Genomic DNA, 22,477 nt, shown 5'->3' on the forward strand with positions numbered 1-22,477 from the left:
TTTAGCAGTCTAGCAGATTTCAGGACATAGTAATAGATGACTACACAGAAATACTGAAAGATAACAGTACCAAAATAGGATTAGAGGTTCCTATCTGGAAAGAGACCATTTCTTACCTGTGACTGTTGGTGATTTCTATAATAGTCACTCACATTAAAATCACCCAGCTCAACCACCAGGCTCTGCTTACACAGCTCACAATTTTTTATCGTCTCCAGATCTGCACCTGAAATGAAATAGACAGTATGGGCATGTCAACACATCACCCTACGTTGCCAAAGTGATGCGCTACATCGCTGTATGATGCACCCCAGTGACATAGTGATAACTAGAGTTCTGCAAAGCTTTGGTCCCTGATTTGATTCGGCATAGATTCAGCCAAATTCAGTGGCTGAATCTCCGAATTTGAATTAAATCAGAGGACCCTTTAATCCCTCCAAATTGAAATGGAACCCTCCAAATTGATGCAGAAAGATTCGGACATAGACACAGCTTTAAATGCTTTTTTCTACATACCTCTAGGTACCAGGCAGCTCATGAATGTTGCGATGCATGGAGTGTCCCACAGGAGCACGGGGGGCTTCCCAGCACACTTGGCAGCACACCCAGAAGTGGACCAGAAGCACTGGTCCCCCCACGGCCCATGTGCCCCAGCATCTCAGCATTTACAAACTATGCTGGTACCTCAAGGTATGTAGAAAAAACTTTTAAAGCTGTGTCTGTGTCCGAATTACTGATTGTCCGAATCAGCATCGAATCTTCAGATCTAGATTCAGCCAAATCGAATCAGGGATAGTGATCTGAATCAACGAATTAAATCACTGTCCCTGTTTTGAGCCGGATCCAAATCGAATAGGGCCCGGTTTGGATACCCCTAGTGATCATGTGAGTCTACATGTGACCAGCTGCTACTTCGCCCTACCGGTGCACTCCCCTGTGTTAGCGTACCGTTACAGCAAAGTAAAGGTTAAAACTAACTGTGCACCATGCGCATGGTGCAATATAAGTGGTTACTGCACCATGCTATAGTACTTGCAAAAGGAAGTATTAAAAGCACGGTGCAGTAACATCACTGTAGGGCAATGTGTAGATGTGCCTTATGTGTAACTTATAAGTCTATATTGTACATAGACAGATGATACTATTAGATAGTCTCTGCATATTATAAATCACTACTATGGAGAAATTTTATATTAAAGCTATTTTCTATATAAGTTTGCTAGCCTTATATCTAAGTTCTACTGAACTCTATTCTAATCATCCCTATTATGTGTACTTAGTAATAACAACATGCAATACCGTGGAATTTAATAATACTATCTACTAAGTCCCACGTGATGTACAACAATTTACGAAAGTTCAAGTAATCTTGGGTACAAAGGCAGAAGACATGAGGTACAGATGTTTAACAATATGGTTTATTTGACAAAGAATAATTCTATTATGATTTCTTGCACCATTTTCTTTTAAACAAGTACATGCAGTGAATGTAACTGGCCATTTGGTTCAGATCTTCAAGAGCCGAGTACCCACAATTGCAATCTAATTTTAAAAAGAGCTCATTTATTTTATAGGTACCTAAATAAAGGTCACACCCTCAAAACGCTCAGCAAAATTGTTCTTCCATGACTCTTCTTGCTAAGTTTTCAAAACAGTTCAGCATCTGACATACACTCAGTTTGTTTAGACCTACTATATGTGAAATTATCTGAGAAGTTAATTCTTCTGAAAATCTGGCTCTAATTTGTATGTGTATGTCTTGGAGACCAACTGACTTGACCCACCACTGATTTGATGGAATGATGTGAAAAATATTCCCTGTGCTTGCTTGCTACTTAGGACAGTAGGCATTTCATTCAGTAGAAAAATAAACAAGCAACAACTCCATAGACTTGAAAAGGATGAATAAGCTCTAGCCCAGTGGGTCTGGTTTCCTTCTCCTGGCTATTTCACCAGAGACCTTTTGTTGTTCAGACATTCACTGATTGGAACTCAAAGCTCCTCATTTGAGATGATACAGAGTCACCTTGTTTCGAGTTCAAAGACCATTGTTTAAATACAATCACTCCAAAAAACAAACAAACTGTAGAACACTTATACTTGTGTTTATTTTTAATATTTTGGGTTCCTTTTAACTGAGGTCAAGAGGAATTCTTCCATTTATTTTAGGGGAATAAGACTAGACTCTTTGTCTGTTCTTCCTTTGACTACAGAATGATTTCTTTACATTCTTAAACAGTTTCCTTTACTTCACTATGAGATAGTAGTGAAGAAAAACAGAAGTGTAGGGAAGTCCTGAATCTCAGGTAAAACAGAGCAATAGAGAGCCCACAAAGAAGACCTCTAGACCCAATGTTTAGTCAATGGAAGCTACTTAAAAGTTCTGATGTTTTCACTAGGGCTTTCCCTCTATGTCAACAGAGAAAGTACCACAAGACAGAAACATCAGAGACTGTGAAATGCACTAGAGATATTGTTAATGTTTTACTGTTCTGACAGGTGACAGTACAAAAATCTTAAGGCAGATAGAATATCAGAAGATTAATACTGTCAAAAATATTAAATGGTTCCTCAGAGGTTGAAAATAAGTTAAAATGGCTCTTATACTCAGAACAGGGTTACAGATTAAAAACAGGCAGCTCCTATCTAAAAACAAAGATGGCTTGTTGAAAAATTCCTAATTTAGTGAGCAGATGTCTTTCGGCTGCCGATCAAAATACACATCCAGTCCAAATTAATTTACCATATACCAATCCAATTATCTCTCTCTTAATGTACTGCCTTCTTTCACGTTGAATTCCAAGCTATATGATGAACTTTTTCTAAATCTAACCAGACCCCTGGAGATCTAGCCAATTGTCATTCAAGGCAGGAATTATGGAAAGTGAGAAGAAATAGGGTTCCATCCTATAATCCATGCAGGATGTGACTAAATAAGGCCATGCTAAGGACTAGGAGGTTGCATCTACATGAGATGCTGACTGTGCATATGTTACTGCACAGTTATTTAGTTCTTGTGCAAACAAGTACTAAATGACTGTGCAGTAACTGGAGTTACTGCACAATCATGCCAAGGAACAGCTGTTTTGTGATGTTGACTGCAATAGCTCGTGAGTACTGCACTGTAGCCTCGCATCATGCTTCCTGCCACGTGATGCTACTGCACAGTAATCACGGGCTGCTGCACAGTCAGCATCTTGTATAGATGCACCCGGAGAATAGCATTTACCTGATGAACTTTCTGCTGTTGCAGATGAAAATGACATAACTAATGTGGGCTGTTATCCTCTGATACTTAAGAACAGAATATTTGTACTAAAATCTAAAGAATGAAACAAGTGTGTGAATATATGGAATTAAGTGATACGTATTTTATTTGTCATTTTCGCAGCTAATTCTCTTGGCTTCTCTCTCATTTCCAGCTACTTGCTTATATTAAACAGTGGGTAAAGTACATAGGCACACATGCTTAAAAGAACTTCACACATCAGCAATTCATTAAGCAATGATATGTGGTTTCAAATGTAAGGGGAAAATGGTTCATCACATAATATGGGCAACACTTTAAAGCACAGATTATGAAAAAGTTTGCAAACCTCTGCTTTACAATTCATACTTGTAGCTACATAATCTCTTGTTTTCTTCAATCAGAATGAGAATAGAAATAGAATAAATGGAATAGTTTTAAAATAGTGTTAATATGCATTTATAGAAGTGGGGAAGACGACAGAGGAAATTTGAACAGTACAACAAAAATCTAAAGGATTTATTTCACTAGGAGTCACTTTAACACTAAAATTTATCCCATTCCAGTTTCTCTCCCTATTTCAAGTCTTTTTAAAAACACATTCAATGCATTTAATCTTATTTTATGGATCTGTCATTCAAACATGCACTCTTTTTTCCATTTATTAAATTTACATGTGCGATGTATGGAATCTACAAAATTTTATGTTTGCCTGATACTACTAGTCATTGTAACTCATTAAAACTTTTAGCATCTGATACTGAGGATTATCTATTATTTTAAACTGTGCCATGTGAAAAATTAGGTTTCAGCTGTGCTTGTCTGCTGACTAAATGCAGAGAGCCTAAATATAATCTGTTATTTGACTGAATATTTGCATTTTGGAACATACTAAATGTTGAAAAGACTATGAGCTAACTTCGTCCATGTGTAACACTAGTTATTACCTGGTATAACCCAACTGATGTCAGTGAAATTACTCCAGAGGTATATTTGGCTAAGGTTTTGTAAATTTTATAATACGCTATTGCATTTTATGGATTTCTCTCTCACACACACCTACCTGACTTTATTTTAGCTTTCAGCCAGCTTTTTAAGCATTCTTGATGAACATACTGTAGGCTTCCCACACAACTGCATGGTTCTAGCAGTGGATTGGTTATAGAACCCCCCGCAATCTGACAGATACGACATTGGTCGCCTTCCTCTTCTGAATCTTCTTCCAGAAGACTAAAGACACAAATGAAAAAGTAAAGGATGCTTTTTCATCGACTTCCACAGTTGGATTGCATCTTTGAACTCTATATATTTGGGTAGCTAAAAAACATATACTTTGGTAACTAAACAGATTTGCCTAAAACTTTTCAATATGTCAGGGACCTAAATTAGTAACAGGCAATACTTTAGAATTACTACACATCTAAATGCTGTTAAAATGTAGAAGACAAAAATCACCATTGTTTCTAAATTCTATGCATGTTTTAAAATTTTGAATCCATAATGGATTGTGTGTAACTCATAAATGATGAAATAAGCATTGGGCAATGCTTCCACCTCTTGTGCTCTTTCTCTGCAGAACCTATTAATGGAGTAAGTGGGCATGGCTACGTGAGACACTGACTGTGCAACAGTTGAATAACACTGCACAGTAGTGCATCACGGCACCAACAGTGCTAATGTGCTACCATGCAGTATTCTTAGGCTACTGTGTAGTAGCATTACTTAAAAGGCATCCGTTGGCACTACTGTCCAGTAACTCTGGTTACTGCACATTTATTTAGTACTTGATTATACAAGTACTAAATAAATGTGCAGTAACTGCTGCGCAGCAGTGTCTCATGTAGATGTGCCTAGTGGCCTCTACTGCATGCATATATATCTAATTAGAGTAAAACTTTAGAAAATGGACAGTCTCCAAGTATGCGCCTCTGGGTGATTGGCTTTTTCCATGGTTCAGGAAGAAACACGTTCTGTGCCAGAGATGGAGAATTTCTGGCTGATTTGGAAGTTGGACAACTTTGAGGTTGGAAAGCATGAGAAGCAATTATCCCCAAAACTCCCATTGCCTTTCTAGTCTGCCCTCACATCAAAACTCATTTCCTTCATTTGCAAGAGCTCCTTTGGTCCAAAAATGTGCAGGGGGAAAGCAGGTCATATTAGTAAATCAGACTGGGGCCAAATACATGACTGTAGCAGCATAGAAGACAAAGGATGTCACAGCCTACCTGGTGGGGGTAAAGGGACAATAGAGTGAGAATACTGGGCTTGGGTATGAAAAAGTAATTGGTAAGAACCTGAGTGAGGCAGAGGAAGAGAATATTTCTATTCAAAGACAGTGGATATTGAGTTTTAACTGTATAAAAACAATTGAAAGGAATCTGGATATTTATTAGCAAAATTGAATTCCAAATTCTCAATTTAGTTATATAACTCTAACCTTGGCATTAACATGGCACAGAGAAATCGTGGATACATATAGACCATATAATTACACATATTCCTTACCTATCCTTCAGTCTCTTAAGCTTCTCTGGGTCTGTTGAGGGTTTCTTTATTTCTTTTGAATGAGAGGGTGAATGAGAGGGTGTAATGTTGCTCACAGCATTATTTTGATTGTGTAGATCAGACATTGCCAGCAAAGCAAGTGATAACTGATCGTGTTGTATGCCAGCCATATAAAGACAGGCTGTGAAATCTGATTGAAATAAAATTGGGTTGGTAGAATCTAGAGATATAAAAGAACTTTGTGAATTTAATAAGTTCTCTTCATCATGTGAGGGAGCACTTGGAGATGTACTTTCTTCAGGTGGGTTGAGTATAGGTGAAGAGTCATAACTTTCCACAGCAGAAAAAGATTCCCTACTTCTTATAGGAGATAAAGGTCTATGAACATTAAACCTTGAAGTTCCATCCAAATCCAGCACTTGAGGAAGAGCAGTTGTTGAGCTCAGATTTGCTGAGGCCTCAGCCCCATGTAGAGATCGTATTAATGATCTTGGAGTACGATATGCGGAATAAAATAATGGCTGATGACTTGTTGCCCTAGCAGAAGTAAGAAGGTCAGCATAACGTCTCGGATTGCTTTCATAAGATTGCCATTCTCTGTTAGAAACATCAGCACTTGCATTATTAAGATTCTCAGAAATAGATGTGCCATCTAGCCTGTTTTCAGTCTGTGAGTTTCTTGAACTAAGTGACAGAGTTTCATTTTCATTTTTATCAGAAGCCATATCTTCAAAAAAACACCGATAAGGAGCGCAAGACTTTCCATTGTCCCCAGATTTTCTTTGCCCCGGTGAAAACTGTTCAACAGCTGAGTCTGTTATGCTGAGTTTTCTTAGTGGTTGATGGGAAGATTCAGTTCTTCTCGATAAAACATTTTTATCATCTCTAACTTCTTCAGAATTAAACTGTTTATCTTGAACTAAGGAAGTCCGGCAAGGAAGGCTAGCTTGTTCTAGTGGAGTAGGAGACTTGTTTAGACTGAAAGAAATAAATTCTTCTTCTAGTATTTCTTCTTCTTTTCTACTGTCATTTTCTTCATATGTATCTTCCATGTTGAAGCACAGCATAGAATAAATGTTCTCATCTCTGAATTTCAGAGGTGCCTTTCGAGTAGATGTGGGAGATGGACCACTGGATTGATGGGATAGAAAGGAACCACTGGTTCCCTGAAGTGTAGGTGCAGATGACTGAGCTGAAGATTGCTGAGCTTGTATAAAGACATTTTCCATATTCTTGTCTCTGTCTGGACCTTTCTGACGTAAATTTAGTTTGGAAGACTGGATTAAATTCCTTCTTTCCTGAGATTTCTTCTTACACTTAAAAGTATTTTCACTTGTTTGCTCTTTACCATCTTTTTGGACTTCAGAATCTGCATTCCAAACAAAAGACAGTTTTAAGGATTTAATCTTTTTGTCTCTAGTTCTTAACACTTGCTCTGAATAGTTTTTTGTTTTGTTTTGTTTTTTGCAAACACCTGTTCTGGTATGGATGTTATGACACATTCAGTTATTGATAATTGTGGATCTACTGTACTTGTTAACAAAATTTGTAGACTTTATTCATCAACTTCCCTAGGAAGGACAGGAAATCAATACTGCTTTTCTGTATGGGCACCTGTAGGAACTTATGAAAGAAAGAAATAACTCAGGCTAAATGGTGTACTGGCACATGTAAAGGAACAGTTAGCATTTGCTTACCTTGCAGGATAGATACTGGCCCACCTACTCCTTGATGTACTTAATAGGCAGTTACAGAAGGAAATACCTTCATGGCCACATCCAGATGAGTGTGGCTGTGTAGTATGTAGCGCCACAGACCTGGGGTCACCCCAGGATCTTATCAACACAGGGCTTGTCACATGGGGGTCCTAAAGCACCTGATCACTCTTGGCACCAGATTAAGGAACAGAGCACATCTCATAGAGCACAGCACCACCCCGACCTGCTTTAACTGGCCCACTGTATTTCACAGCCCCTGGAAATTAAGGGCCCTGGCCCCTAGCGATCCCCAATGTTTCCTTGTCCATGACTGACCAAGTATGCCCCACTCTGGTTTCCTAGATCCATAGAGGGCAATGGGGATAACAAATTTACCACACTGAGAGTCAGCAGGGTGAATGAGCCTGTCCAGTGCCGGGATGGTCTTACGTTACACATTTTGTTGAGGAGTTCATGCTATCAGCAGCAGTGAGGGAAACAATGAACTCCTGTTCACCATCCTCTGCTTTCTGGCCTGACATCTGCAAATGGCTGTGATCGTACTACAGGACCAGATAATAGCCAAGGTCATGGTCAGAAACTGGTGCCTAGAAAACTTCCAGTCAGAGTAAGGCTCAGGCCCACACAAATATGAACATGTTGACTTCTCTGGTAGAAGTCAGTTACTTCTGGGTCACAGGGCCAGGCAATGGAGAGGAAAAGCAGATGTACCACTGTAAGTCCTTGGCCATGGTCAGGCAGGGGATCAAGGAATCACAGTGCATCATTACCTGGCTGCCAGGCAGCATGCAAAGGCTAAGGAACATTATGTGTTCATAGCTGAGGATATGAATGAGAAACTCAGGAAGGTTGTGAGGGTCAAGAAAGGTCTATGGGTCACCTCATGAACCTTTAGACAGAGGGGATTGTAGATGCTCTCCATATCACCCCACAATTTAACACACAAGTAGAACCACCCTGTAGCCCCTACAGGGGGGACATGTTGACACTAGCTTTGCTGTCCTCTAGGGGTCCTCCACTGCAGGATGGGAGCAAGCACCACTGAACCACCAGGCAGTAGTATCCATGGCCTGAACAGTCATCCAGTGGTGGTTGCCACCACCTGGAGACATGTGGCATGCCTATGCTTTGGCTCTGCCTGATCCACAGTATGTTTGCATTTGTTGGAGAGTATATACACCCATATAGTTTCACAAGGTGATTATGTTTTTTAACATTGCATTTGTTTGTTTCTTCAACTGACCTCCCCTTTTCATATTTCTCTTGTACTGTTTAACAAAAGTTATGCCTGTTGTCAAAACTATGGCCATGGTATTCACTGCATAGATAAGGCAGGAACGTTCAGGGGTATAAAAATTTCCAAAAAATGACTACTTGGTGCACCATCTGCTTGTCCCAACACCAGTTGCATCTCTGTGTTTCCCTCCTTCTCTCCCTCCCACCTAGGAACTAGCTTCCACAGCCCAGAGCCGATCAAAAATGTAGGCTGGGGAGGAGCTATGCAGAGCTGGCCCAAGCTGTTCCTACTTCCCTGTCTCCTTTCCTGCTCTGTCCATCCAGGGTCACAGGAGCAGGGTCCAGATAAGCCCACAGCCTTGCACAGCTCAAGCTTTCATCCCCTCCTTCCACATCCTTGGGCTCACAGTTCAGCAGTTGGCTGAACATTTCCTCACCCCCAGCATACCCACCCTGGACACTCCCCTCCAATGTCCCCTGCCTGCTCTGAAAACAATCACACAAGAGCGCAAGTTCAGTTGACAGTGTTTACTGTGTACATGAGATCAGTCTATGATTAACCATTTCAGCCTTCAGCCTGGAGTCTGACAAAGTGATCAGCCAGCATGCCTTGTAAACGCAGTGCCAGGTAACCAGCCTCCATTTGAGAACTTGCAGGCATGGCTCCTGGAGAAGCTAGGGGCTACTCCATCGTGACTGGCATGAGTTGGGCAGGGGCTCCTTGTTGGCCTCTCATGAGCTTCCATTTAACAATGGCAATGTACTTCTGCATGGATAAAGGTGCCCACATCACTGTTGTTTGCCACTGTATGTAAGTATGGGGCAATCTTGGTGCAGATCTCCATGAAGGAGCCCCTGCACATGCAAAAGTTCATGAGCAATTGCTCATCATCCCAGATGGCCATGACAATCCACTTCCACCAGTCACAGTCTCCCTGGCTCAGAAACACTGCTCTACACTTTGGAGACACTCCCACATCTGCCCAGCCCCAATGTGCTGACCTGCGACCAAAACATCTTCAGGGCAGCAGCTGCTATCACAGATTAGAGTCTTTGGATAGCTATAGACAGCCCACTGTTTGTCAGCAAGCACACACGAGCATCTCCCATGCATGTGCTGCTTCCTCGCTCTTGGTACAAGTAGAAGTAGTCACAGCAGCCATCAAAGCATGCCAACATCACCTCTTCCACTCAGACTCATTTACAAATTCATAATGCTGGGCCAGTACGGTCTGCAAGGCAACAACTATGTGCAGGTCCATGGTGGCCAATGGTAGTGGAAACTCCAGGTCACAGGCAATGGTGGCAGCACAAATGCAGTGGAAATAAGGTGGATAGTCAAGGGCACAAGTCATGCAGTGAATCACACCAAAATTCCTCACACAAAAATTGCACTACCCACAATCTGAGCTTTCAGTAAGTAACTGGCTCAGTGCTGGCAGTCAGGGGAACCTGCTAACACTTAACCAGAGCAAGGTATCCTGGGATGTATGTTCCCTTGAGCCACCTGTCGACAGAAAATAAGTAGTGCATTCAACCACTCTAAACCTGACTGGAAGGTCAAAGTGTGGTCAATTCTGCAAATTCTCCATTCTTTTGGAGAAGTCACAGCATAACCAGTCCCAGGACAAATGTGACTTCTGTTTGTAGCCTATATTTTTAATGGCCTCTTCACTTAATCGGGGCAGCTGCTGAATTGAGAAAATGGGTTGCACCCAATTTAGGAAAATGGATACATTTTTCTAAAGCTATCTATTTTAAGGTTATTCTTTTATTTAGTGTGTGGCTTTTATGTACCTTCTAAGGAAGGAAACATCAAATGAAAACACGATCAAATTGAATGGTCTGGATGCTCATTTGCACTAAGGACTTGCAAACTGGAAGTGTAAATGGGCCTTAAAGTGGATACAAACGCTAGTTTAAAGTCCCTCTTTGATGTTGGTGTACAAATGAGAATGAGGTCTGTAAAAGTTTAGCAAAACAAAGGGCACATCTACACAAGACATTTAGTGTGCAGTTGACTAACTGTACAATAAATATCTCTGCACGTGCACTCCTACTGGGGTGCACAAAACTAATAAATTCCACAGCAGGACAATACTTGTATTTACAAGTACTCCACTATAAATACAAGTACTACCCTGCTGCAGAGCTTTTCTGTACACAGCAGCACACAGTCAGATTCTGACCTCGCTGGCTGGGGCATGAGGGTGCTTCTGTGTGAGGGCTGCCTGCTAGCTAGCCCCATGCTAAAGCACCGTTGTGCCCCAGCCAGCTCCTCTGCAGCACATTGAGCTGTGACTTGGCTCAGTGTGCTGCAGCAGTCTGGGCATGTATGTAAATGATGCACTCAGAAACTTCCCGAGAGTTTGCAGAGCAATTAAGCTCTGTCGTTTATTGCTGCATACTAATGGCATGTGCAGACACACCCAAATAATCAGTTCTATAGCACTACAGGAAGAGGAAAATTAAAGAAGAGAGAGAGCTTTTCTCACCAAACCGTCTGGTAACTTGTGTCTTTGCCTGCAGCAATGAGGTCATTTTGTCTCTGTCTTCCAGTTTTCGTATATTCTGTATATCTGAGCTTCCCAAAGATCCTCTTTGGTTTTCTCTCTTTCCCCTTGAAAATGACTGCTTCTGGGAAGCTGTTAAGTGAAAAACACTTTCAGTAATTTATATTTTCAGGGAACGAGCTTCCATTAAAATTAGTGTTGCTTAAAAGAACCTAAGGTCAAGTGTCTTCAAGGTCTGCCTCAGCAAAGCAAGAAACTACATCAAAACTGATTTTTCTTTTGGCAAGGCCTTGTCATTTATGCTCAGTCAAAATACAATTGGAAAAAAATTCCCCATATTTCAAAAAGAATATGCATGACAATTTATTCCTGTAAAACATGCATAATGTTAACATTTTTGAACGTATTGTGAAAATCTGAGAATACATTTTGGGGGTTAGCCAAACTCAATTTTTATATGCTAAATGTGAAATTCTAATCCCTGTTTTGGGTTTTGTTCAATAAATAAACATAAGTAGAGCTGCTTAAAACTTTCAAATTTTAAAATTATTTTTCAATGAAAAAATCTTCTACTGACCATAACTACTCAAAAGAAAACAATTCAAAGCAATAAACATTTTCATAAATTTCTGAAAGCTAGTGCAAACTAAGTGCTGTCCTATCCAGTGATAAATCTTATTTGACGTTCTACTGAAAGCTGGTAGTTGATCTTTCCTCATTAAGCCCGTGGTCTAGTTTGATAGTCTGCCTTAACATCCATAGGGCAGCTATTTGCAAAAATAAACTAGGGATTTAACTAGCAGAGAAATTGTGGTCCAAATTTTCAAGAACTCAAGGACAGATTTTTAAGGCCTCTGACCCATACAACAGGGTTTTTCAAAAATACTGTTTCTATTTATGTGTCCAAATTATGACCAGAACTTCCAAAGATCTCATTGTCCAATTCACACCTGACCTGCTGGGCTCTTTCATAAATCTAGTCATTTATTTAGGTACATGAGAAGCTAAGATCTGATTGTGTGTGCTGAGCCCTTTTAAAGTATGCCCCAATTGACCTTTCTTCCCAATGAAAAAGTTGACAAGATTTGTCAGTCAGCAAAGTATTAGGAAATTTGAGACATAACTATTTATCTCAATAAATGGACAACTCCAGCTCAAAATACTGCTACATCCTAAACAGCAAATTGTCACTGTCTTATTTTTAATAAGGTTCTCAAACATAAATTTACCCTCATCCAAAAGAGAATAAATGCCAAAAATCAATTTTTCTGATTTGAAAGTGTCATGTAGAAAGGGACCTGCAGGTCCCTTTCTACATGACACTTTCAAATCAGAAAAATCAGAAAACCCAGAAAAATCAGAAAAATTGATTTTTGGCATTTATTCTCTTTTGGATGAGGGTAAATTCCAGATGTAATTCATCATCCAGTGCAAGATGGCAAAGGCCTACAGCAAGGCAGCAGCCCTAGATTTCAGGAGGGTGGACTTCAATGAGCTAAGGAGAATAGTTGGGGAAGCACTGAGGGTCCCAGAGGGGAGGGGAGCCAGGTGTCAAAGAAGAGTGGTTGCTCCTTAAGGAGACGATCCTCCAAGCCCAAAAGGAGGTAATCCCAACACGGATCAAAGGGGGCAGGAGGGCACATAAGCCTCCACGGCTCACCAAAAGCATGTGGGAGTGTCTCCTAGCTAAAAGGGAGGCGCACACCCAATGGAAGGGAGGGGCCATTACCAGGAAGGACTACTGCGGTTGCTCGGGGATGCAAGAGGGCAGTCAGGAAGGCCAAGGCAGAGATGGAACTGGGACTAGCTTCCCGGATCAAGGACAACAAGAAGTCCTTTTTTAAATACATAGGGTGCAAAAAGAAGGTTCTGGGTAATGTGGGGCCCCTGCAGGGCACGCTAGGAAATTTGGTCATCACACCAGACAACAAAGCTAACATATTTAACAATTTCTTTGCCTCCATTTTCCTGAGCAGGGACCGGAACAGCCCCCCCGCCCCCCCCCCGGGGCCTCCCTTAAACCCCAGGGGAGGCACACCTAGGCCAAGGGTTAGTGAGGATCTAGTCAGGAAACTTCTGGAGGGACTGGATGTATTCAAATCAGCTGGTCCAGATGATCTCCACCCTCCAGTACTGAGGGAATTGGCTTAGGTCATTGCAGGATCCCTGGCACGGCTTTACGAGTACTCGTGGTGCTCTGGTGTGGTGCCAGAGGACTGGAAGAGGGCCAATGTGGTTCCCATCTTCAAAAAGGGGAGGAAGGAAGACCTGGGAAACTATAGGCCAGTTAGTCTTACCTTGATCCTGGGCAAGCTTTTTGAGAGAATTATTCTGGCACATGTCCACGAGGGGCCAGCAGGGGAGATTATGCTTAGAGGCAACCAACACGGATTCATTAGCGGCAGGTCCTGTCAGACCAACCTGGTGGCCTTCTATAACCAGGTCACCAAATCCTTAAATGCAGGGGTAGCAGTGGACATAGTCTTTCTGGACTTTCGGTAGGCCTTCGACACTGTTTCTCACCCCGTTCTCATTAAGAAACTGGGGGACTGTGGTGTCAACACCCACACAGTCAAATGGGTCGCCAACTGGCTGGAGGGCCACACCCAGAGAGTGGTAGTGGATGAGTCATTTTTGACCTGGAGGGATGTGGGCAGTGGGGTTCCTCAGAGCTCGGTCCTCGGGCCTACACTGTTCAATATCTTCATCAGTGACTTGGATGAGGGGGTAAATAGCGCCCTGTTCAAATTTGCTGATGACACTAAGATGTGGGGGGATGTGGGCACGCTAGAAGGGAGGAATAGGCTGCAATCAGACCTAGACAGGTTACAGGGGTGGGCGGATGAGAATAGGATGGGATTCAACACTGACAATTGCAAGGTGATGCACCTGGGGAAGAACAATCAGCACCATACCTACAGGCTGAGGAACTCCTTTTTTGTGAGTGCAGAGGCAGAAAAGGATCTTGGAGTCATCATTGATGCCAAGATGAACATAGGCCGGCAGTGTGGGGATGCAGTCAGGAAGGCCAACTGCACCTTGTCATGCATCCACAGATGCATCTCAAGCAGGTCCAGGGAGGTGATCCTCCTGCTCTATGCGGCACTGGTTAGGCTGCAGCTGGAGTACTGCATCCAGTTCTGGGTGCTGCACTTCAAGAGGGATATGGACAACATGGAGAGGGTCCAGAGGAGGGCCACTTGCATGATCAGGGAGCAGCAGGGCAGGCCCTAAAAGGAGAGGCTAGGGGACCTGAACCTGTTCAGCCTGCACAAGAGAAGGCTGAGGGGAGATCTAATGGCCTGTTACAAACTAGTCAAAGGGGACCAGCAGGCATTGGGGGAGTCCCTGTTCCCCCAACCGCTAGCAGGAGTGACCAGGAATAACAGTCACAAGTTGGCAGAGGGTAGATTTAGGCTAGCTATCAGGAGGCGCTATTTCACGGTCAGGGCGGCTAGGATCTGGAACCAACTTCCAAGAGAAGTGGTGCTGGCTCCTACCCTGGGGGTCTTTAAGGGGAGGCTAGATGTACATCTTGCTGGTTATTTGACCCCAGTACTCTTTCCTGACATGGCAGGGGGTCGGACTCGATGATCTGCTCAGGTTCCTTCCGACCCTAGAAACTATGAAAATTCTGCATTTAAACAATTCCAAACTGAACTGCATCACAATACTATTCCAGATAAAGATGCTGATTTCCACAAGCCACCATTCCCCACCTACTGTCCCAGCCCTGTTGATAGCTGCCCCATGTGGCTGCAGCTCCTGGTTCTTTTAAAAAAAAATAGCCCTGCACTCACTGGCTGCTGCAGTGGCCATCAGGGCTTCTGGGGGCTCATGGCAGAGCCCCACCATGCAGCAAGGTGCAGTTGGGGGCAGTGGGGATCGCCTCCCTCCACCCCACACCCGGCAGGAGCCACTGAGTGTGGGACTTTAAAAAAAATTTTTTTTAAGAGCCAACACTGGGGTTGGGCGGGACAGCTATGGGAGGGGACTGGGAGAGCAGGAGGGGGATGGGGGCTCATGGCAGAGCCTCTCATACAGTATGGGATGGGGGGGCAGCAGGGATTGCCCCACCGTCCTGCCTGGCAACAGACAGTGAGTGGGGGCTTTTTTTTCTTTTTTTTTTTTTTTTAAGAACCAGGAGCTGAGGCTGGGAGAGGGGGCAAGGGATAGGGGCTCATGACAGAGCACCACATGCAGTGTGGGGCATTGGGGGGGCAGTGGGGATTGCCCCCCACTGCCCGGCAGCAGCCAGTGAGTGCTGAGGGTTTTTTTTTTAAAAGAGCCAGGGAGGCTGGGGCCAGGCAGGGCAGCCATTGACGGGGCTGGGAGAGCAGGCAGGGGATGGGGCCTGTTTGATTCAGAGATTTGGCTGATTCAACGACAGCCAAATCTCCGAATCAGATGCAGTTGAATCAATTCAGGACAGTGATTCGAATCACCAAATCGAATCACTGTCCCCCAAATCAGCCAAATCTGAATCTGAAGAGAACACTAACCATTCGCACGGGCCTGCCGGGTATCTCCTGAGTAAACAAACAAAAATCTACAGTTTCAGTTCATGAGACATTCCTAGGAGTCCTGGCACTGATAGCAGAAAAAAACAACTTTTTCCCATGTGTCAGTAGGATAAAACTGTGCTTTTCCATCTTGGAAAGAAAAGGGTTTTTACCTAAGATTTGCAACACAAAAGCCCAAATTTATCAGTTCTTTCTTCAAGAGGGACATTTCACTGAGCCACTGTCATAAAAGGCCAGTTCTGGGTGCACACGGATTTTGGCCCAGAAATTAGAAACAAAAGTCTATCAATTAAAATTACAAAACATATACAGCTATGGGAACTCCCGGCCCACAGTACTAAATACTACTTTGTCCAGTAGCTGTGTTGCCAGAAATTGTAATGGGTAGGTCCAAAAGATAATTCAGAAACATCATCAACTATTTCTTTTCAACTGAGAAAACAAATTTGTAGCATAACAGCTACATATCTTAAAACCGCTAGTCACCCGAAGACCAAGTTTCATCTAAGATACAACTGATTTCCTGCAAAAACTTAAAAACAAAGACTGCCTTCCCAGCAATACCCTCCTAGCCACCATGGATGTCACTAGCATCCCACACCAGGATGGCATACAAGTCTGCCTCAAATATCTACAAGAATGAGCATTACAACTCAGTAGTACAGACCTCAGGATATCACTGAACTCATGTACTTCATCCTCACACACAACAACTTCAGTTTCAACAACCAAAACTTCCTCCAGATTATGGGCACAGCTATGGGCATCAAAATGGCCCCACAATATGCCAACCTTTTTATGGCCCACCTAGAAGAAGGCTTCCTCAAGAAGTGCACCATCAAACCCTTAATATACCTGGGATACATGGATGGCATCTTCGTCATCTAGATTGAAACCCTGCAATCTGATTGACTTCCACCAAAAATTCAGCAATCATCACCCCTCCATCAGACTATTACTTGAATACTCTAACACCAGCATTTCCTTTTTGGACACCATGATCAATATCCAAGATGGTAAAATTGAAACCACCATATATAAGAAACCCACAGACCAACATACCTACACAGAACCAGCAATCCCCCCAAACAGACCAAGAAAACTGTACTATACAGCAAAGCTCTCCAATACCACCGAATTTGCAGTGAGGAGAATACCCATGACCACCACCTCAGGAATTTCAAAAGGGCCTTCAGTCAACAAGAACAATCCTCCAGAGAGATAGATCACACTCTTGAAAGAGCCACCCAGACACCACGTGAAGATTTACTGCAGTATAAAAAGAAAATCTCCACAAATTGCACACCATTACTTATAACATATCTCCCTTCCCTGGAACCTACACAGAAAATCCTGAAACAATTGCAACCCATACTAGAAGAAGACCCAATTCTTAAACAGAACTTCCAGAGCCACTTGTCCTAGCCTTCAAACAAGCACCAAACCTTGCTAACCTCATCACCAGAAGCAAATTCCCCATGACCCAAACCACATAGACAAATGGATCTAGTCTGTGAGAGGACAAGAAATGCAAAACCTGTCATCTCCACCACCCCCTCTATAACTATACCCTACAACAGAACCATCACCATTCCTGTATCTTACAGCTGCACCTCCAGATATTGTTATACATCTCATCCGGTGCACCAAATGCCCTGAGGGAGAATATTTTGGAAAAACCAAACAACAACTGTGTACCAGCATGAATGCACATCAAAAATCTATCAAAGACAAGAATACGCAGCTACCTGTGGGTGCACACTTCTCACAGGACAATCACTCCCTTTTCAATCTCTCAGTTCTAATCCTCAAAGGGAACTTACAAAACACCTTCTGTAGCTAAGCCTATGAACTTCACTTCATAAATCTACTGGATACAAAAAATCATGGACTAAATTCGGACATTGGTTTTATGACACATTACTCTATCACTGCACTGTCTCCCTTCAGCCTTTTTCTCCCTGCTGTCTTCCCCCTCTCCCTCCTCCCCTCCCCCCTCTGCTTCAGCTCTCTGCCTCACCTTTTGTCTTTCTAATTCTACCTATTTACATTTTCACTGACATCCTGCCACACTTTTAGCTTCTTTCATTTCTTGGAGTCTCAGAACAGCAGAGACTCCCCATGCCTGAAGATGGGTGACTGCACCCGAAAGCTTGCCAAGAATTTTTTTTCCCCCAACTACTCAGTTGGTCTAATAAAAGATATCACAATTACTCAAAGAACCTGCCTAGCATAACAGCAATGATTTATAGCATCCCAGAGTAATAGGCAGCTCTAGCTGTATAAATAAAGGGCTCAGACGGTTCACCTTGCTGAGTATGCTGGTAGTATTTGTAGTTTTATGTGCCCAGGGGAGCTCTTAATTAAGACATAATTATGTACCATAAATATTTTTTATTTCAGAACACAAGAGATGGGATTTTCAATTTTAGGCACTTTAATGTCTAGTAAGTAAGCAAAAGACTAATGTAAACATTTAGTGAGCTTTTTAATTTGTCCCAGATTTAATGTGAAGCTAAACTCAATTTCAGAAGGTGCATTGAGGAAAGCCTGCTGCTTATGACAGCCTCCAGGGCACTATGCCATAGAACTCTCTGCAAGTTAACATTTGTACACAAAAGCATATGTTAAAAGAACATCTTGACTTCCAAGTCCTGCAGTTACTAAGTTTAAAGGACACCAGATAAGGAATTCAGAAATCTCATGAATCTCACAAGAGGAATGGGAGTCCTTCCCTCCAACTAACTGGAAAAAGGCAAACAGACAATGTGAAATCACTGCAAATTATTTTCACTGTATCATCTGTGGCATCATCCTGTAAGCAAACCATAACAGCAAGGAGGGAAAAGGTACAAAGTCCTAGTAACAGTCACGAAGAACAGGTGTGTAACAGGTTGCCCAACCCAGCACCATCTTCCTACTAATCTGCACCTTGTATGGGGCGCCCTTGGAGCCTTCTTTGGCGTTCTTATGTCCTGCCCTATACTCGCCTGCCACGTCTTGATGGAAATTATGATGATGATGTTCTTGCAAGTGGGAGGCTGCCTATTGTATTGTGTATGTTGAGGTCTTTTTCCTATGTGGGCCTGACCCCTGTTTTTCTCTAGCTAGGCCTCCCTCTCTAAACCAACTAAATAGGGTTTGACTCCGAGGCTCTAGCCTTTTCTGGTGTCTTGAGGCTCGTGGCCCGCTTTCCTGCTCCAGTCTGGAGCCTGGCCCCCCCAGCCCAGAGGTCACAAGTTCAGGATCATCTCCCGGTTTTGAACTCGCACCCTCTCAGTCCAAAACAAAAGAAAAAAACAAAATAAGATTGCACCCCAGGTGTGCCAGACCTCCCTAGCCTTTTTAAGATTGTGCCTTGAGGTGCCAGGGTCCATGCCCCACCAAAAGACACACCCTTGCTGGTGCTGGGGTCTGTGCCCCCAAAAAGCCATGCTCTCCGTGGCGCCAGGGTCCCCACTCCATAGTGGGTCCCCAAAATGAGGCTTCCTCCTTCCCCTAATAGCCTCACCCAAGCCACCAGTCTTATACAGTAATCCAAAAAGAAAAAAAACCCAAAACTGTCCCATCCATGGATAATAACTGTCCTCAGCTAATGTGAAAAAGAAAAAAAAGAAACATGTCCACTTATATTCACAGGGTCCACGCTTCAGCTCCCCACTGTCAGCTCATGTCCTTGCTGTGACGTAGTTGCCTGCCTCTCTGGGGCTTCTGTGGCTCCCCTCTTACTGCCTTTGGGCCGTTCCTTCATGGAACACTCTGAGATTCCTTCCCCTTCCATGGCAATCCCCCTAACTGCTGCTCGGCCCAGGGTTTTTATAGCCCTGCCCCTTCCAGTCAGCTGACTAGCTGGCCAGGCTCAGCATTTAACCTCTTCTTTTCCAGCCCTCCGTGCCCAGAAAGTTCTGGCTTTAAAGGGGTGGATGTGCCTTCTGATAAGAGGGCTAGGTCCCCTGTTACAAGGTGGATGACACCATATACCTCCTACAAAAGCTTTCTGCAGTTAAGCCATTAGGCCCCTAGCAGATATTAAACTTAAAAAGTCATTAACCAGTTAAATGCACCATAAATAGTAACAGTCACATGTTCAGGCAATTAATGGCACAACAAAATGGGAAACCAACTGCAAGAGTATTCAACAAAATATGTGTAACATTTTTGTGGCTGGTTTCTATCACGTCTTATAGTAAACGTATGGCAGGGCTTACTTCAGAGCTCCCTCCATTTTGGCAAAGTGACAGCTGTTTTCAGGGTGCTAAGTTGAAGACAGCTCACCAGCTGGGCCAAGATGCTGGGTCACACGGAGTCATGGGGATCACTGGGAGTGTCTACATGAGATGCTTACTGCGCATTAGTCTAATAACACTGCACGGTAGTGGCGGTTAAAACCGTGCTAATAGCCTAGTGTTCTGTGTTATTAGGCTAATGTGCAGTAAGTGTCACAAAATAATCATGTGCCAGCACTATTGCTCAGTAACTCTAGTTACTGCAGATTTAGTTAGTACTTTATTAAGCAAGTACTAAGCTAAGTGGACAGTAACTAAGGTGCATTAATGAACATGTAGATGCACCTACTGTGACCTGATACATTGATTTCCTTGCTCTGAAGCTCCCATTACTATGAATTCCTTGCTCTGCAGCTCCCAGGAAACTGCAGAACAAGGCATTTGACATATCCAGGCAATGGCAACCCCGGGATCAGGGTGAGGTTCCCTGATCCTGGGGTTCTTATGTACCAGGGCTTCTAAAAACTGCATATGCAACTGGGGTGGGTATATGATTTTCTGATATCCCCAGCATATGGAGACCTCAGAATCAGGGAACCTCACCCTGATCCTGGGGTCCTGGCATACTAGGACCTTAAAAAACTGCATGTGCAGCTTAGGACCCCCAAGGAGATGCATGTGCAAACTGACAGCCTCATTCTTGCATGAGCTGAGGGAATGTTCTCCCTTGGCATGATGGGAAATTGAAGGTTCCAATTGGAGGACTCAGGTGCCTGTACACTAATGCCAGGAGCATGAGGAACAAGCAAAAGGAACTAGCCTGCTCTCCAGTGGGCATTATGATCTAGTAGAGGTTACAGAGACCTGGTGGGACTCCTAACGCGATTGGAACGTAGCCATAGTGGGCTACATCCTGCACATAAGGGATTGAGTAGAAAAGAAAGGTGGAGGTATAGTTCTCACCTCCTTGCAGGCCAACATTGGCTCCAAAGGAGAGTGGCTCAAAACCCTCTGGGTCAAACTAGAGGGGGAGAGCGGGGACAGTGAGAGAGACCTAGCTGTAGGTATACACTACAGACAACCAAATCAAGGAGAGGAGTTCAATCTGGAGTTCTCTTGAAAACTGGCAGAGGCCATGCATGCATGGGACATGGTCATTATGTGTGACTTAAATTACCCAGACATCTCTTGGGAGGAACACTCAGCTAAGTCGGATCGGTCATGTTGCTTCCTGACCTGTATTGAAGAGTTCTACCTTACTCAGGAAGTGCACGGGCCAACCAGAGGTACCACTCTCCTAGACTTGGTCTTGGCCAAATGAGACAATTTGGTATGCGACTTGAATATAGAGAATAGCGTGGGTGACAGCAACTACAAAGACATCATGTTCACTATCCATCACAAGGCAGGCAAATCAGCTAGCAGGGTTGAAGTTTTGGACTTCAAAAAATCAAATTTCAATAGGCTTAGGGCAATAGTAGGGGAAGTGCTGCAGGACCAGGAATTGAAGGTGAAAGGAGTGCAAGAAGAGTGGTTGTTCCTCAAGGACACGCTCTTTGAAGGCTAAAGGAAAACCATTCCCATTCAGAGTGTAGCAGGGCACTAAGGTGCCTGCTACTTGTGGAGCAAGAGATAAACACCCAGGTGCAGGTAGCTAGGGCAACCAGAGGGAGTTAGTGACCCACACCTGCCTGGTCAGCTGACCAGAAGGGGCAGGGCCTGGTTCCTATATAAATCACAGGTCTGAGGCCAGGAGGCAGTTCCCTGCCAGCAGCCATGGAGGAAGGAGCTCTCCCAGAGCAAGCAGAGGGGAGAGGCCAGACTGCAGGTACAGCTCTGAGACTGGTGGGAAGGATGGAGCACCCTGATGTGGCTGGAATAATGTTATAGCTGGGTGGCTAGGATTTAAGTTATAGCCCAGGGGCTTGTGTTTTGTTTGCTGTTTTCACCAGAAGTTTGGGTAAGGGTATTAGGGGTTGGAGGAGGCCTCATAGGGGACCCACAGCAGCGTAGAGACCCCCAGCCCCAGAGAGGGGGCAGCGAGAAGCCCCAGAGAGGGGGCAGCATGAGACAGGGCTGCGGAGAGCCCGAGCGCCAGTGAGACATAGTGGGAGACTGAACATCAGTTACATCTGCAAGGCTTCGGGCATGGTAAAGGCATGGTTGGAGCCACGCACAGCCCATAAGGCTAGGGACCCCTGGAACTCCCATTACAGAATGGGGTCAGAATGCAGCAGGAAGCTGTGTCCAAGAGGATGGAAAGGCAGCCTTCCTATTACATATTTAACACCATAGACGTGGCAGGCAAGACTTGAGGGTGCTTTTAGGCTATCTTGGGGCATTAGGGGAGAGTATGGCTACACCTAGGATGCCATCCCATTACATGGAGGAAAGGTAGCAGAAGGGCTGAGAAGCCCTCTTGGCTTAATAGGGATATCACTGTCCTTTCAAAAAAGAAGACAGAGGCATACAAATAATGGAAGCTTGGGACAGTCCCCAAGGAGGACTA

General features: G+C 43.7%; 1 protein-coding gene across 1 annotated transcript in view; it reads right to left on the bottom strand.

Moving 5' to 3' along the window:
* MARCHF10 (membrane associated ring-CH-type finger 10) overlaps positions 1–22,477 on the bottom strand; it is a 122,859-nt gene that overhangs the window by 25,247 nt on the left and 75,135 nt on the right. The window contains exons 5-8 of the mRNA XM_090041173.1: positions 11,202–11,351; positions 5,753–7,121; positions 4,311–4,477; positions 117–226 (exon numbers count right to left, since the gene is read on the bottom strand). Coding sequence (XP_089897299.1) covers positions 117–226; positions 4,311–4,477; positions 5,753–7,121; positions 11,202–11,351 — 1,796 coding nt within the window. The remainder of the gene's footprint in view (positions 1–116; positions 227–4,310; positions 4,478–5,752; positions 7,122–11,201; positions 11,352–22,477) is intronic.

The sequence above is a fragment of the Crocodylus siamensis genome, chromosome 4, assembly GCF_052110815.1.
Source record: "Crocodylus siamensis isolate JL-2025a chromosome 4, ASM5211081v1, whole genome shotgun sequence".
In the NCBI taxonomy this organism is placed as follows: domain Eukaryota; kingdom Metazoa; phylum Chordata; order Crocodylia; family Crocodylidae; genus Crocodylus; species Crocodylus siamensis.